Raw genomic sequence first — 18,384 nt, 5'->3', positions numbered from 1 at the left:
ATCCGGTTCCCCTGAAGAGGCAAAGCATTCTAAAAAATTTTACAACTAGGTTTCATGAATTTCCTGGCACTTTCTATCTGCTCGAACAGTTTCTCAATAGACACTAATTCAGCACATCAAGAAAGCAAACACAATACTGTATTTTCATTACTGATTCATGGAAACCAATTGCAGACTTAACAAGAATTTCAATTCTAATTGTACAATAACTATTTGATGTCCAATAAATTAACATTCAAAACTCTACTAGTTTGTTTGGTTACAGCCATTCAAGTCCAGGAACAAATGATTTTTCTTTTCTCAAGTAAAAAGTGAATCGCATGGAGTGAAAATGACACCATCAATTTGCTAGAAAGAATTTTCTATTCTCTCTCCTACTCTCCAATAACTTTCCCTTGATCCATAATCATCCACTAAATTTGAAAAAGGGCTCAATTCACTTTTGTATAAAAAAACAAGCTCATCTATAAATATTGAAAGAAAAACAATAATATCTTCTTTTGAAACCAGAAGCTTCCAACATAACTTTACGAGACAATCAACCAAATCTATTTCAACTTGCATTAAAAATTTCTCTAAATACATCATACACATACCCATCTGTCCCTTTTAAATGCCCCACAACCCATTATCCAAAAAAGAAATAAAGGAGTCACTACCACCAATATTTTGGTCATCAACCACTAACCCCACCACTGATACTAGAAGAGGAGCACATCCATTCAGCTTTGGAAAACTCCTTCCTGGACTTGACTATGGCAAGGACATCAAGTGCCTCGGGTTTTTTCTTCCAGGCATGAGAAGCACTCCTAGTTTGACGAAACTGGGAAAAAGAATGAACAGTTACTCTGACCTGATTGTTTCTCCATCAAGGAGTTAGAATCTACACTATAAAATACTCATTGTGATGAGTAAAAGCTGGACTAATACAGGAATTTGGGACCCAGAGGCACACTGGAAGTCAAAGACGGGCACATGCAATTGCACATTGTTGTTGGGGTCTATGAAGGGGTGTTTGATTCGGGCTTAACAAGTGTTGGTGCATCCGGTTGATGTGTCCGAAAAATTGCAGAAGCAAGCGATATAGGCATGATGCAGAGAGCCTTGGACTGAAGGAATTGCATGGCAGCTCCTACATCTTCTTCCATCAGCTTTGCTACTTGCTGTTCTGTGCCATCATTTGACCACTTATCCCAAGCTTGTTGATTTGTTCCACCTTCAATGCCCTCACCCTGCATTACACGCATATCAAAAGTGAATACATGAAAGCAACAAACATGAAAATACTAGAGACAGAAGGAGGCAGAAAATTTATTGAACCATTTTTAGATTCAGACAAGAATGGCATGTCAAAAACTTTTATATACAACAAAGTAGGTCATGCATAATCAAATGCAAATACTGATTTAATTAATCACCTAAACTGTTAGAATTATGATCAAATTCACTCTTTCCTAATAACAATGTATTAAAGTATCAAAGCCGATGGTCTTGAGTTCAAACCTTATCTTTAAAATGTTAAAAATCTCAAGTGTTGGGCCGCATTTATTAACGGGGAGTCTAGGGATTGTTAAAATTATGATTAATGTTTAAATTCACCATTTTCTAATAGTTTAAGCTTTTGGGACAATCATTATTTATCAAAATTGAAATACCAATGTATGTTTCATTGTAGGTAAATACCAAACTATAAAATCTGTGCTCATGGTACAAGTAGGTATCAACAAGCAACAAGAAAAATAATACAAATGAAAGAATACCAAATCAGATAAACAAGAATTTGAAGTTACAGCTCTTCCAGTTTGTTACCTCAACTGATGAAAGGGGTACATCAGCTACAAGCTGAGCTACTGCACCGGCTCCACCCAATCGACTCATGCTCAAAACCTGTGTCAAAATGTCAATGGAATCAGATATGTATTAAATGAAGAAACATAAACCAACAAGAAAATCAAGAAAAATAAAATTAGTCAATTACAGAATCAAGAAAGTGGTAACAGTTCACATCCTTTCCTATTTAATAATGACCTCATTGCAGACTGAAGATTCTGACACCATAGAAGTTACCTCATGTTTGACATTGTCACAGCTTTATATAAAAAAGGCTTGAAATTCTTCAATAATGTCTGAGATAGTCAACATATTTGGGACCTACCTTGTAATAAAGGCATTCTAAAGACTATGAAAGATTTCACCACTCAATAGTTAGGAAGTTGGTACAGGTTTTTGAAAACAATGACAAGTTCAATAAATGCTCTAATTATGCGTGGAAAAACGGAATTGTTATAGACATCCAGGAGAGCTGTATCTTGTCCAGATTCCTAACAATAATTGAGGCTTAACCAATCTCAGAAATTATTTGAGAAATATTAAAGAATAAAGTGGATCTTCTCTAGATAGGAATTTCATTTTGATTTTTAATATCAATACCTTGACTTGGAGCCTTAGAAACTTCACATAGTCCACAATTTCGTCGAGCATTGCTGCCCTATCCGTCTGCACAACATATTATTGGCTATCATTGTATGTAAATATATCTCAAATGCAACACATATTTCTAATATGGCTGAGAGAAAAAAAGAAAAGGAAGTAAAACTTCCTTGAACTTTTCTTGTGAGGTATATAAAATGAATCATGAATGTCTATAACATCTACAACATTTACAGTTACAGTCCAACTACTAATGATTTTATCTTCCGGCCAATCATCACTAATTTCAAACTGTTAATCACACATTCCTAGAATCCAGTGTTTCACTGCCAACAGATAGTTAGATGTTAATTACCTTCATGGCAATTTGGCACCTAAGAACTATGTCCACCTTTAACTTTACAAGAAAAGAGAAAGAAAAGGAACCATATCCTGGAAATTTCTTGTGAATTTAATTTCAGTAATCAACTTATGAATCATATGATGATGTTTTAACCCCATTAGTATGAATCTGTAAAACAAACATAACAATTTAGCCAGATAGTCATTAGCATTTTTGGAAAGTTTGCACTGAACTCTTCCTGAAGTCAGGCAGATCATCTCTTCTATAAAGAATGATGCTACCATACCATACGATTGACAGAGCACTCTCTACATGCATATGCAAATTATTCGATTGTGTCAATAGTCAAGGTCAAAACTCGCACATCTAAGCTAGAAATTTTAAACATAAAATCTTGACAAAAGAAGCAAATCATTTTTTTCCTGTTAAAGTATCATTTGGTTAAGACAAGATTGTTTCCAGAACATGCTAAAATAATAACCTAAAAAAACACATTTATGAAAGTGAGCCTCATTAAATTTAAAATGCCTCTCTTTTTCTTTTTTTCTTATCATTAATTGTATTTGCTTAGTTAAGTTCTTTATCAATAAGAGTAACTAATCTAATATTTCTCTAAAACCAATTGCAGATAACATTTTTCAATAAATAAAAAGCGAGGCTATAAATAGCTGCACTGAGAAGGCACTAACTTTGTTGGCACTGGGAACCAATTCTTGCAAAGCCTTCATTCTTTCCGCAATTCTTTCCCGACGTAACTGCATAGAAGAGAGAAGCAAAAGCTGGTATGTCATAATGAATTTTTGACTTAGATATATTGTTAATATCATCAATATTACTAATATTGTAATATCAATCTTAATACTGTGGAGCAACATAGTAATGCATATTGCTGTAGAATTGGGATGGAATTAACCTTCATTATGTGTCATCACTAACTTCCAATCTTTATTCTTTAACCTTATTTGCTTTTCTTATTTTGTATTTTATATTTATAAACCTCATCTTAACATATAATACCTCAGATTAAAGAGGAACCGTGGGACACCACCATTTGAAATAAGTTTAGCATTTTTCAATTACTACAAGCAGTTAGTCAACCCCGTACTTATGCTAACAGTGAAACCACTTTACAGTCTTAACAAAATTCCACAAGTGAATAACAACCAGCTCTTTGAGGATGACATCTTAGAATTATGTTCCATCTTAAATGTGGTGGAAATTGTTGCTTTACTTATACTGATTCTTGACAAAAATGAAACCTAACATTGAATAGTTCCCTTAAAAACAGCAATCAAATTTACCCGTTCAGCAATACTGTGGGGATCTGTGGCTTGCCCTCGTCTTGCACGCACCCTTGGGCGGATTCCAGGTGGATGTGGTGCAGCAACACCCGGCCCATGTGTTGGTTGGCTATGGAACTGCCATATCAATAATAGAGATTGTGTCAAATAATAAATAATGGTAAACATGAAAAGTAAAATGCAAGAAAATCCACCAAATAAGACCTACAAGCTTCATAAAGCAGAAATTACAGGAAAGCCATCAACTTATCAACGTGAGAACATTATATATAATAAAATTCACAGGAGACTCAAAATCAGTTGATTAAAATACATGACGAATCCAAAGGATTGGAAGATACTTGAGTAATTATATTAGCAATTTAACTCTTTATGTGTATAGGGCGGTGTTATTGGTATCATGTAGTCTAGTAATGTTCATGGCCGATCAAAAGACATCCATCCCTAGTTGATTACTAAATGGTTGTCAAATTAATGCACAAAAACTGAAGTATTGTATTCTCATGAAATCTCACATTATTACAAGTCGAATTACTTGTAAGCTTCATCATAATATTCCGGTTTATATTTTTTATTCCATTGTGATTTGACATCATGGAATCAATATGATTCTCTCTAGTCATTTCAAAACATTCTTTCAATTATAGATTTTAATCAGGTTCATATGGACATACCATGGTGGACAGCCATCTTAGGGAATCAATAAGCATGTTCATGTTAACTTTTTGGGTAAGATCCCATCACATGGTTACACTAGGAACAAAAAAAAAGCAACAGAACATTTTGCACAAGGTTTTGCCTTGAATTTGAATATGGAGCATCCAATTGCTTTGGAATGACCAAATCCATTATAGGACCAGTCAAATTCAATACAATCTCACACAAGAACATATTCAGCCACTTTATTAATACTTGACCCAAAATCCCAGCAAAGAAAATGCATTTGCAAGCTAATATAAGAAAAGTTAGTTGCCTTCACATTCAATTCAAATTAAACTAAATTTTGACTCTTTTATTTATATAAATAAAAGTTGTACCAATCAATTAAAAATATTGAAATATTCAAAACTTCAAATTGAAGACCCCAAATTTTGGCAAGGAAGTGCGCAAAATAGTATACACCATAGAGTAGTTTGGCTGAACCAATCTTAAGTCCTCCTTAAAAGTCAAACATTTGGCCTATTCCATTTCCTAGGACTCAAAGAAAATTGCAATATAGTCAACCTAAAAAATGCGCGTGCTCCCACGCGTATTGAAAATTTCGGAGGCGCGTAGAGGGTGCTCCTAGTATCATCAACCTTTTTAATAGTGATTGACAATGAATACCACTACAAAGTCCCAAAAGGACCAAAAAGTCCCTCAAAAAGTATATGACATAAAATTTCACAGCCCCACACGCTTAGAAACCTCACACGTGTAAGAGACCATTCCGTCACTTTCCACTAGAAAAAGAGAGGTCCCCACGCTCCCTCTAAGCGCGTTCAAAGCACAGCCAATTATTAAAACTTTTAAAAGCAATAATATTCTTTCATAAATATAACTATTCAACGACCATACCCGTATAAAAGGATTTTAAAAGATAAAAAGTATGTTAGAAAATAAATCTCCTTTTTCCGAGTGAATAAAATATATGAATTTGCTTTTATGGAATAAAAGAGTGACTATTTTTTAATAATAATATAAAGAATTTGGAATTCAGGCAAAGCACCATTAATTCTTGATTTTTTTTTTTTTTTTTTTTTGGAAATTATAGAATTGTTATTATCATTAGTAAAGTGAAAATGTCATATTCTTGTGCAAAGTGAGGATTGACCAAAATGCGAGATGCTTCTTACAAACGCATCGAATATAAACATTACTACAAGACTACAAAACTTTGTACTCTACGCGACACATGCCTAGATTGAATCTTTGATCTTTTGTATGGCTTTTGGTAAAACATCTTTTCAAACTCGAATGGGACTAAAGCACCCACCTATTAATTTATTATTTTTAACAAAGTCAATTCCTAGTGAGATTGGAGACTTGAACTTAATTTAATCAGTGAATTGGCACCCACTTTTTCATTATTTTGCTTTTTAACTTATCTTGATTATTTTTTACAACTTTTTTTATAAGTAGACCTTTTCAAATACAAGTTTATATTTTACCCAACTTTAGGCAAAAAGCCAAATTTCCGCATATCAAACGGACACGGACCCTTTGGTTTGAGTTCTTAAAAACAATCAAAAGAATTTATTTATTTATTTATGTTTTTGGTTATTCCAATGATGCACGATTCATGCTCTTTTAGTTTAACAAATTATAAAATTAATGTGAGATTTTATTGAAAGTTAGTATAATTATAGGTGTTTGGTTGATTGATATTGTGAGACTTTAAAAATGTCGAGATATCTAAATTCCTATTGTTGGAGAGATACAAAATTCACATATTTTGGGTACTACCATATTTTATAAAGTCTTATATACGTGATTCAATCATCACCTCTCCCTCCCCCGTTACCTACCTATCTCCAAAAAAATAAACTAACAATTTTTTAAACTCCTATACCTACCTATCTCCATAAAAAATAAACTAACAATTTTTAAACTCCTATGTCTTGCACTTACCGGTTAACATTCCTTATTAGGTCATACTAACCATAATTACCGCATGAAGTGGTTTATCATCATTAATTTTACATTAAACACTCAAAATCTTTAAAACTAATACCTAATTTCTTAGAACCTATCGAATTTTATAATCACCTTCCTTAAGAATTCAAATAGATAGGCCATGAGTCTTTTTAATAAAGTTTTAATAAAAACATTCCAGTGTTTAAATTCTCTTTTATATATATATATATAAACTAAGGAAAATCTAAAATTCTCGAGAGTCAAATCTTACCAACCGAGCATTACGAAATAAAAAGTTGATGGTTAAAAAAAGAATTTGGGGGGAATTGGGTTCTAACTTCTAAAGTAATTACCTGGTGTAGTTGGGATGGAGGTGGTGCTGTTGGCCGGAGTGACTGAGCTTGCATTTGTCCAAACGCAGGAAACAAACTTGTCATGTGCACCGAATCTCTTTCCTGCCACAACCAAAGTACAAAACACTAAATTCTCCAAACCCCATCATTCTGCAAACATATACTCTTTAACAAAGACCCACCATTATTATTTTTCTTTTTCTTTTTTATCATGGTAGGTAACGCGTAAAATTAAATTACTAGGAAAACAAGGGAACAAATTTTCAAATCCCCAGCTACAAACTTAAGTGAAGGGAAACATGGGAAGAGTCTTTCACATCTATACCCAAGAGGATAAAGAAATGGGAATGTCAAATTCACAGCCAGATCACAGCTGAAAGTTTATGAGAGTTTTCACGTAAATCCCGGAAAAGGATTTCAAAATTTATGAGTAAAAGAAAAGGCGAATAATAGCAGTATTTTCTTTTAGCAGCCAAAATATCCAGCTTCCATGGTTTTCCTCACTCCTAAGAACCCAGTATATTTCCCAGATATGGCATAAACAATAGTAAAGAGCCCCCATTAATACCATATTCCCATTCTCTCTTTACACCACAACTTTGTCCTCTCAGACAAGTCCAAAAATGACAACCCAAAAGCCAATTCAAACAGGCAAACAGGTTCATTTCACGAGACCATCACACCCCCCATGAGACACTGAGAGAAAGAGCTCTCTATCAACATGAAAATCCTACCCTCAAACAAATACAAAATGACATGAGAGAGAGAGAGAGAGAGAGAGAGAGAGAGAGCCCTAGGGCATGCAATTTTACTTTTACCAAAAAGATACAAATATGACATGTCAAAAACAAGGGTGTGTACCGTGTAGTCCATTCGACACTCCCCACTAGAGAAAGAGAGAGCAAGGACATGGAAGTTTCACCTCAAAGTTACAAAAAATGACATGCCATGTTGCTAATCCAACTAAAACCAAGGGACTCGGACTCTCTCGGAGTCAATCTCCAATAATCCAATTGACACTTCCAAGTCCCCAACTCTAGAAAAATAGAGAATGGAATAGGGAAAGACAGACAGTTCCACTAACATGACACTTTTAACCTCACACAATTAAAAAAATGACATGCAAATCCTACCACCGAACCAAGACCAAGCTAGCTAGCTAGCTAGCTCTAGCTATAGCCCAATTCCCACACACACCCAGAAAAGAAAAGAGACTTACATTGATTCCATGAGTAGCAGAAGAAGAAGAACCATTATTAATATGACTGTTACTATGATTACCATCAACAACCTCTTCTCTAAACCTCTCCTGCCTCAAAAACCCACCATGCTGTTGTTGTTGCTCTAAGTTCAACCCCAAAGGTGGTGCCATACCCATCCCTAAGTTCATCCCTCTCAACCCGCCACCGCCACCACCACCACCACTCCCACCACCACCATCTCCACCTCCACCTCCACCACCACCACCACCACCACCACCAGACCCCAACTGCAAAACCATGGGCATGGACCCCACTTCTCCACCTCCATACCCAGCTACTGCTGCTGCTTCACTGGTTGTATAAGTAGGCTGCACAGCCAAGATCTGCTCAAAGAAATCATCACCTAAGCCCTCTGGCGGATTGCCCGCCATAATATCTATCAGTATTATCACCCACAAAAAGAAAGAGAATTCCAACCAACGCTACTCTTATACTCTATAAGCCTGTCAGAAACAGTAGGTTTTGCAAGGCTTTGGTATATTTACTAGGTTGTGTGTTTTTGCTATGTGGGTTTGGGAGGGAAGTTTGTGAAGTGATGAAATTAAAGGTGGGGCTATATGGGGTTGGGGAGGCCGAGAAAAAGTGGTGGTGGTGGGTGTTGGGGAAATGGGTGGCAGATCCGGAGCCCGATAACCCGGAAAGTGGATTTGGGGTTCCAAGAATTAGTGTTTTTGTAAATGGTTTTTCTTCTTTGTTTTATAATTTGGTACTGTCTTAAAAGAAAGAAAGAGAGAGAAGTATGTTCTCTGGTTGTGAAAACGCTCGGTATTTTAGCTGGGGAGTGGGTTTTTTTGGCTTTTGGGTCTGACTTGTGAGTGGTTTCTCTGCTGTGTTCTGTCTGTGTGTGTGAGTGTGTGTGAGTGTGTGTGATATAGATATATGGTTTTAAGAGAAAAGAGAGACACAGATACAGACGAATGGGAAAGTTGGATTGTTTTTCTTTTCTTTTTCTCTTTTTTTAATTTTTATTTTATCTGTGCGATGGAGTAACAAATAGAACCACGCGCTTGTAAAGAGCGTGATGTGTGTTTTTTCTTCAATTATATTTTGCATAGTACAAGGCGGGTTTGATAAGAGATTTCTAGTAATGTTGTTTATATTTTTTGAAAATATATATAAGTGAAAAAATGTGTGAAAATACTTGTAATATTATTTAAATACTGAAAATTGTTATTTAAACAACGGTAATAAATGGGCTCTAATATATTTAAGACACGATTGCTAAGAGCATTCACATCTACATAATATTTCGTAAAACAAAATTCGTATTATAAAATAGTGTAGAATTTATATAGTTTTAAAAAAATGACTCACAATAATCCATGTATAATTATGTAAATTTACAAATTTTTTATAGTAATTCTATAAATTTACATTAGCATTATTCATTTTATATTTAATTGTTTTTTTTTCTTTACGTATCTCAACAATGAAGGAATAGAGTCGGCGATGTTTGTTATGTGTGAAGAAAAAGAAATAATTATAAAAAATCAAGAAAATTAATATTTTAATAAAATATAGTGTAAAATAGATAATTTTATGTTAAGTGTTTTGAAAAGTGGGCATGTATAATAGAAAATGTAGGTTCTTATGCTAAAACAGACAGAAATTTTTGCATGAGCTGATGTAAATGCCCTAATGCTAAGCAAATTTAGGCTAATGCTAACCAAGTTTAAGACTTTTCAAAACTAACTAATTTGGCTTCTAAATCCAACTTAAACCCTAAACCGTTACTTATTTTTCTCATCTCTCTCACAGTATTAATCAGAGATCAAGTTGAGCAATTTTAAAAATTCTTGGACTTAACTAGTATTAGCCCAAGGCTTAGGGATGTTAACTTTATTTTACCCTATTTTGTAAAAATCCTGCAAAAAAAATTTTCATATGCAAATATGGTAGGATTTGAACTAAAATGTTTTAGGAATAAGTAGGATTCAATCCCAAATCTTTTGTCCAAAAACTAAAAATTTCACCAGTTAAGCTAACTAGAACTCACAAATTTCTTTTGAAATTTTTGTTTTTTGTTTTTTTTTTTTTTTTTTTTTTTTTTTTTTTTTTTTGTGTTGAGCACTTTTTGACAATAATTTTTGCTCTTGGGCTAAATAATTTGGACCTCTCTCAAACTTATTTCAATTTCTCTTATAATTTTTCATTTTATGTTACAAATCAATTAATTATGGATATTACAAGAGTTTAGTAACTCTATGATATCCACTGGATTCTTTTATTAATAGAATTAGCATTTATATCCACCCTCTACCATTTGTTGTAATAAATAAATAAACATATTTCGTGTCTTACTTTTATATCCACCTCCGTCATTCATTTTCCATATTTACCTTCGACATTTATCTAAAAGAAAAATTGGTAGAAAAGATTCTATATCTTATCTATATATATATATATATATATATATATATATATATAAAACCGAAACTTTTGAAACTCCCACAATTTTCCACGTCAGCACAATATTTAAATTAAATTAAATTTTCCACCTCATCATTGTTTTCCTTTTCCAATGCAAATTAGATTTCTAGCCAAATAAGGACACTCTCCCACGGCCTCTACTCTCTCCTATTTAAGAATTGCTCGCGTAGAAAACCTAAGCCCCAAAAACTTATTTTTGCCGCAACAAAATTTTCTCCTTAAAACTTATTTTTCTTCAAGATTTTTTTTGAGGGCGGCTCATGCTTCACAATTCACATATTCCACTTATGTATTGGACTCCTCTCCTTCTTCGGTCAATGCATCAAGGTTAGGATTATTTGATTTGTTCAATAAAAATTATAGATTTGTTGCTTTTTCTTATAAGTTTGTCAATTGTTGTTTTGTTTATTTAATTGTTGGGCCTGAATCTTTTAATTAAATCTTCAAATTTATATTGAACAAATCAAATAACCCTAACCTTGATGTATTGACCGAAGAAAGAGAGGAGTCCAATACATAAGTGGAAAAACTATAATCATGGATTCCCTTCTTTCTATTGTATTTCTCTATTGCGTAATTTTATATATATATATATATATATGTATATATATTGTTTTATTTCAATACTTTTGAAGTTTTGAATCTTCTGATTTTTTAAAATTTTTTTTTTGGCCTTTTGGAAGTTTTAACATCATAACTTTTGGGTTTTATTTTTTCTATTATCAGAAATTATCTAGAAGATTTCAATGAATATCCATGGATTATTCTTTTTGAGGCTAACCCATATTTATCTTATATTTCTATTCCTAACTTTTTTTTCCTATATTTTTTCTTTAATTGTCCGTGTTTACGTCTCTTTTGTTTTTCTTATTTTTTCTTTAATTGTCCGTGTTTATGTCTCTTTTTGTGTGAGTATGTGTCATCGTATCTGGGTACTTAAGCAAAATCTATAAAGACTAAAGATGCTTTTTTTTTTTGGTAATGAATCCTGTGTTTTTCATGACTTTAGTGAGTCATATTCTTAATGATCAAAATGGTTTTGTTTGACGTGGATTTTGTTCATATTGGTTTCAAAGTTTATTTCTTGGCTTATATTATAGATTGTAATATATTTATTCATCAAACTGTTTAGTTGAGTTTGCTTTCGAAATTGTTTTCAGTGTTGGACATTTTCTTGAAGCATGTTGGTATCATATATTAAAATACTGTTAAGTTGATAATAATAATAATCATAATATAGTTTAATAAATGTCTGAAAGGTATAGCTGTTAACAAATGTTTTAGCTATATGATTTTATTTTACAAATTCAATTTTGGTGTTGTAGTAAAATAAACAAAGATTAAATTATATATTGTACTCAATACATTTCCCGTGCATCGCACGGGTTAGCGACTAGTGATATTTATACCACAATATTATTGTTTTTCCTCACAATAATAGAGGATTTAAACCTTTTTTTTTTATTATTCAGTTGTTACAATAAATGGAAGATGGAGATTTAAGCTCACATTCTCCTCATAAGTTACAAAACTTTTGGCAAGGAGGATTGGAATCTTGATTCTCCTAATTGAGATAAGCGAGTAATACCACTAACTGCAAAGCTCTTAACGTAGTTAATTTTTTTTTCTTTTTGTTAGAGAAAGATGGATCGGTTATTATAAAGAATAATACTAAAGATACAAATTATTTTACAAAAATTTTTACAAACTACTGATGTAGTAAGTGATTATTGATAAATGAAAAAGTAATATTAATGGTAAGTCTAGATGAAAACCAATAAAAGGTTGGTCACATTAACATTTTTGTAAAAATATTTTAAAATAATTTGTACTTGTAGTATTACTCATTTTCAGTAATATTATATATATCATCCTCCATTTTGAAGAAATATAATAAGCTATTAAATAATATAATAACATGAACATGATGTACAATTAATCTTAAGCAAAACTCTTACGAATATAAATATATATATATATATATATATATATATATTATGTATTCTTATGTAGTTGATATAAAATTAGTACTGTACGTTTTAGTCTTTCTTAATTCTTATAAGAGCTTGGCAACTGGCAAGTTGCACCATATCCTTTGCGGTAAGAGTTGAAAAATGCTAGTGCAATAAACAAATGGCCATTATAACTTATTTCTCGTAATATAATAAGAAAATACATGATATCACAAACTCACAAATGATAATTTTATGAGATAATTGAAAGTTAAAAATATTAAGGTCATTGTAATGCCTCTTGCACGTGATTTTGAGATGTTCATTCCCATCCGTTGCTCTAAAACGTGTTTTTAGGCTTTTAGCTATTTTACATCTCACTGTCTGTAGCACCAATTACTTATATAATAAAAATAAAAAATCCCGAAACATCCAATGCTCTAATCATCAATGACAGCTCTAAGAATATTTTTCAGAGTGATCATTAAGAAACTTAAATTATACAAAATTTAATAAAAATAAAACTTCATATATTGGCCAAAAAAAAAAAAACACACACACACACACAAAGACATAAAGTCTTACAATTTCTTTTTTAAATTTTCTTATTTTGAAATCTTTACATGATAGTCTCATTATCAATGCTGCAAATTACATTTTTTTTTCAAAATTTTAGTTCCATAAAATCTTTCTTAGGCTTTTTCTTTTTGTTTGTAAGGACCTAATATATTGTTAAGGATCAAAGTTTAAAGAAAAGTTTGACTACAAACTAAACTGTAACATAAGGTTACAACTCTCACTAAATAAATTAATATGGTTACATATTTTGAAATTTTAAATGTTAAATTTTATGTTCTTTATGTTCTTAAAACACATGTCAAATTTAGTGTCAATCAAAAGTTGTTTACAATTTAATCTATAAACTTATTTTTTATGTATAATTTTAGACAACAAAAATTCGAAATTTAAAGAATTGAGTGATGACATAGCTATTAATATTTTATCTTTTGGAAATTTTGCAAATATGGAGGATTTAAGAAGAAAATGTAATCCAATGATAGATGTAAGGACTCGATTTGTAACGACCCAAAATGATACTGGATTCGCATGTAAAAGGGCCTAAACAATATCATTTGTAGAGCGTGAGTTTGAAAGGCTAGACCTTGGTCACCGGACAGTGGTTAGTCATGGTGTTTATACAGAATTAAACCGTGTTCGCTCGAGGAGTCTTTCTCCTTGAGGCGGTCTGGGAGGTTCTGGTTCTTGGCCTTTTTTCCCAACCCTTCTCCGGATTGCTTGCTTCTCCTTTTATATTCGCCTGTACCCTTTATCCTACGTCCACGTGTAGGATTGACTTTCCAAGACTGATACTTGTCCCATCAGCCCATACCTAAAGTGGTTGGGGGTGATTGTAAAAGCTGAAGAGCATGGTTCTGCCAGGTGCAGAGTATTCAATGGCAGTAATGACAGCTTTCCCTTTATCCTTTGTCGTTATACTATCCAGCATCCCCCTCTATATTGACATAGATATTTTAGATTTTTTTCAAAACTGTTCCTATACCGTTCTTGCCATTTCTTTCAGGAGGACCTTGGGAATGTCAAGGACATAATCATCCTCGGCTATGTCTCAAGACTACTTAGACTTTTATTATACGTCCTCGGCTATATCCCTCCTTGGCTCGGGCCTTGGGCCCCAATGTAAAAATGGGCCAGGGCCACAATTATTGGGCCCCACAATAGCCCCTCAAAATCCTGCTGTCCGACCTCTAGGTCGGAGAGGAGGGTTTTGGTGATGCCAAGCCTTTATTGCAATTCGTTTAGTTCTGCCCTTCATTAATGTTGGTGTCTCTTTATCTGCTTAGGAAATGCGCCGGGTTACGAGACATTCTTCTAGATTTACACACAATGCGCCCCTGCCGTTTCAGTGTACGAGGCGCGTCTTTAATAAATTTCCTTTACGAGACCAATCAAATCTGACAGTTACAGATGACATTGGGGAGTTGAACAGACACTATATCGTTTGCAGCTCTTCTTGGAAATCTATACGGATTAAATGCCACTGAACTTACCTTCCATATAAGAAGCCAGATGGAAGGGTACTTCCTTTGCATAAAGACCCTTTAACGTTTCTAAAGCCTTAAACCTCAAGCTGCGCTCAAAGTTTTCCTTATCAGCACATTCAAATTTTATAGTGTGATATGTCTGAGGTAGAAACGGGGGTAAAGAGACCACATCCTTTCCAAAAGCACCGTGTCCCTCCGAAGTTTAAGATGGCTCGGTCAGGACAGGGTTGGCAGAGACTCAAGATATTTCTCATCCTCCTTCATCCAAAATCCGAAGCAGAAGCTATTCGCATCAAGCCTTTGGTGCAATTGAGCTGGGGTTGCTCATCATCAGTACCATCCGCTCTCCTATGAGCATAGCTAATATGGCACCAACGTGTTAGGAGTCAGGGCTGATGCAGGGACTAAGTATCCCTGCTTCTTCCTCTATTCCTTCACTGGTGCCTCCTTTTGCCCCCCCTTCTTCTTCTTTCCCATCACCAGATCCATCCTGGTGTTTTTCCTTCTTCTCTTCTTCTCCTCATCCACCAAAAGAGGTCCTCCTCTCAATATGGTAGCTACTAGTGCAGAATTTAGCGAGAATTCTTATTTTTGTTGTTTGTTGTTGTTGTTTTTTTTTTTTTTTCTAGTTCTGATAATTTGTTTCCTATATAGGCTTGTTTAAGTCCTTCATTGTACGCTGTACTACTTCTTTATATTAATAAAAGTTGCCCTTGTTTTATTCTATGTATTCTTTCTTCCCTGCAATGGTTATACCACGAATGGACGTACTACGGTATGACTTCTTTTCATTTTTATACTCTGAACGATGCTTAGAGCCGAAATCCCTGTTAATAAAGAGACTTTACTCTACGCTTATTGAAACTATCCAGCATAATAATGCCGATCTGAACAAATGATACTTAGGGCAAAAACCCTTACTAAGAAAAAAAAAAAAGGAAAAGATGTTATTATGAGTTTATTAGAGCTGTCTGGCATAATAATGCCGACCTGAGAAAACGATACTTAGGGCCGAAACCCTTATTAAGAAAAAAGATGTTGTTATGAACTTATTGAAGCTATCTTGCACAATAAGACCGACCTAAAAGAGGGTTGTATACCCCATACTGCACGAGATGATGACTGAATGCTCGGTGCTGTGTAGGGAGTAATCATCCGAGGATATGTAACCCAAAATGAACAGCCCCTGCAGGTCGTTGAGTAGTAAGGCGTTTTGCCATCTTCCTAATGACCTCTGTAGCCTTAGTCTTTTCTAGTACTTGGTCCGAGGACTGAGCGACTTAGAATTCTCCTAAAGTAGCTAATTTTTCCATAGGTTTGAGTCCGAGGACCATGCAATACCTTGGTTCTGTCCAAAACTTGATTTTTAAGTAGTTGGTTTCCCCATAGATTTGAGTCCGAGGACCATGCAATACCTTAGTTCTATCCAAAACTTAGCTTTTTTAAGTAGTTGGTTTCCCCATAGATTTGAGTCCAAGGACCATGCAATACCTTGGTTCTGTCCAAAATTTAGCTTTTTTAAGTAGTTGGTTTCCCCATAGGTTTGAGTCTGAGGACCATGCAATACCTTGGTTCTGTCCAAAACTTGATTCTTAAGTAGTTGGTTTCCCCATAGGTTTGAGTCCGAGGACCATGCAATACCTTGGTTCTGTCCAAAACTTGATTTTTAAGTAGTTGGTTTCTCCATAAGTTTGAATCCGAGGACCATGCAATACCTTGGTTCTGTCCAAAATTTAGCTTTTTTAAGTAGTTGGTTTTCCCATATGTTTGAGTCTGAGGACTATGCAATACCTTGGTTCTGTCCAAAACTTAGTTTTTTAAGTAGTTGGTTTCCCTATAGGTTTGAGTTCGAGGACCATGCAATACCTTGGTTCTGTCCAAAACTTAGCTTTTTTAAGTAGTTGGTTTCCCCATAGGTTTGAGTCCGAGGACCATGCAATACCTTGGTTCTGTCCAAAACTTGATTTTTAAGTAGTTGGTTTCCCCATAGGTTTGAGTCCAAGGACCATGCAATATCTTGGTTCTGTCCAAAACTTAGCTTTTTTAAGTAGTTGGTTTCCCCATAAGTTTGAGTCCGAGGACCATGCAATACCTTGGTTCTGTCCAAAACTTAGTTTTTTTAAGTAATTGGTTTCCCCATAGGTTTGAGTTCGAGGACCATGCAATACCTTGGTTCTGTCCAAAACTTAGCTTTTTTAAGTAGTTGGTTTCCCCATAGGTTTGAGTCCGAGTACCATGCAATACCTTGGTTCTGTCCAAAACTTAGCTTTACGTAGTTGGTGGAATTAACCCCTCGGCTATGGCGTGGGACCGTGGTTTAGGGGGATTACCTCATCGGCCAAGCCCCTAGAACCATCTGCACTACTGACGCCACGAGGCATAGCCCCTGGTGAAACCTTATGCTAGGACACTACAACCAGCTGTTGGAAATGATGTGGGGGATTGTCTCAACCCACCACCTGTGCCAAGACACAAACCTTTCCCACAAACGACGCCAATTGTAAGGACTCGATTTGTAACGACCCAAAATGATACTGAATTCGCATGTAAAAGGGCCCAAACAATATCATTTGTAGAGCGTGGGTTTGAAAGGCTAGGCCTTGATCACCAGACAGTGGTTAGTCATGGTGTTTATACAGAATTAAACCGTGTTCGCTCGAGGAGTCTTTCTCCTTGAGGTGGTCTGGGAGGCTCTGGTTCTTGGCCTTTTTTCCCAGCCCTTCTTCGGATTGCTTGCTTCTCCTTTTATATTCGCCTGTACCCTTTATCCTACGTCCACGTGTAGGATCGACTTTCCAAGACTGATACTTGTCCCATCAGCCCATACCCAAAGTGGTTGGGGGTGGTTGTAAAAGCTGAAGAGCATGATTCTGTCAGGTGCAGAGTATTCAATGGCAGTAATGACAGCTTTCCCTTTGTCCTTGGTCATTATACTATCCAGCGTCCTCCTCTTTATTGACATAGATATTTTAGATTTTTTCCAAAACTGTTCCTATACCGTTCTTACCCTTTCTTTCAGAAGGACCTTGGGAATGCCGAGGACATAATCATCCTCGGCTATGTCTCAAGACTACTTAGACTTTTATTATACGTCCTCGGCTATATCCCTTCTCGGCTCGGGCCTTGGGCCCCAATGTAAAAATGGGCCAAGGCCACAAATTATTAGGCCCCACAATAGATTTGCCTAAATTCACATCCAATAAAAAAATATTGAGTTGAGTTGAGTTGAGTTGTAGTCTTAATCTACAACCAAATTTGTTACTAAATTTTGTTGAAGTGTAATTATTTTGAGCCTAAAAAAATTTTGGGTGGTCCCAAATATTTTTTTAAGGATAAAAAATCATAAAATTTTTAAAATTTACATATAATAATTAATTTTTTTTTTCCAAGTTAAGGTGATCCTGTGACCACCATGGACTATACATGGAGCCGCCAGTGCTAATCATGTTGAGATTTTTGCATTTTGCTAGCATCTAAAAATAGATATCCACAATAACATATCTATATCTTAAACACCATTATTTTAGAATAAAGTTTGGCTACAAAATTGGTTGTAGTCTAAGGCTACAACTTCACTTAATATCTTCTTATTGAATGTGAATTTCAACAAATCCACCATTAGATTACATTTTCT

General features: G+C 34.5%; 1 protein-coding gene across 1 annotated transcript; it reads right to left on the bottom strand.

The window, feature by feature from the left end:
* Positions 1-531: 531 nt before the first annotated feature.
* On the bottom strand, positions 532-9,154 carry LOC115981755 (transcription factor UNE12-like). Its single transcript, XM_031104101.1, has 7 exons — positions 8,263-9,154; positions 7,044-7,145; positions 4,075-4,191; positions 3,463-3,528; positions 2,431-2,496; positions 1,810-1,887; positions 532-1,232 (listed from the first exon to the last, which is right to left on the bottom strand). The coding sequence occupies exons 1-7, from the start codon at positions 8,674-8,676 to the stop codon at positions 1,002-1,004; spliced, it is 1,074 nt and encodes a 357-aa protein (XP_030959961.1). The 5' UTR covers positions 8,677-9,154; the 3' UTR covers positions 532-1,001.
* Between the last annotated feature and the right edge of the window lie 9,230 nt (positions 9,155-18,384).

Source organism: Quercus lobata, chromosome 3 (assembly GCF_001633185.2).
Source record: "Quercus lobata isolate SW786 chromosome 3, ValleyOak3.0 Primary Assembly, whole genome shotgun sequence".
NCBI classification, from domain to species: Eukaryota; Viridiplantae; Streptophyta; class Magnoliopsida; order Fagales; family Fagaceae; genus Quercus; species Quercus lobata.
Note: the sequence above shows the minus strand (reverse complement) of the source record. Positions and strands in the feature narration are given on the sequence as shown.

Excerpts from the sequence above, each read along its gene's own strand:
- LOC115981755 (XM_031104101.1), bottom strand. The coding sequence starts at position 8,676 with ATGGCGGGCAATCCGCCAGAGGGCTTAGGTGATGATTTCTTTGAGCAG. Across the intron at positions 2,497-3,462 it reads TGGTTCCCAGTGCCAACAAA|ACGGATAGGGCAGCAATGCT; the intron begins GTTAGTGCCTTC and ends TATGTTGTGCAG. Across the intron at positions 1,233-1,809 it reads TACCCCTTTCATCAGTTGAG|GGTGAGGGCATTGAAGGTGG; the intron begins GTAACAAACTGG and ends CGTGTAATGCAG.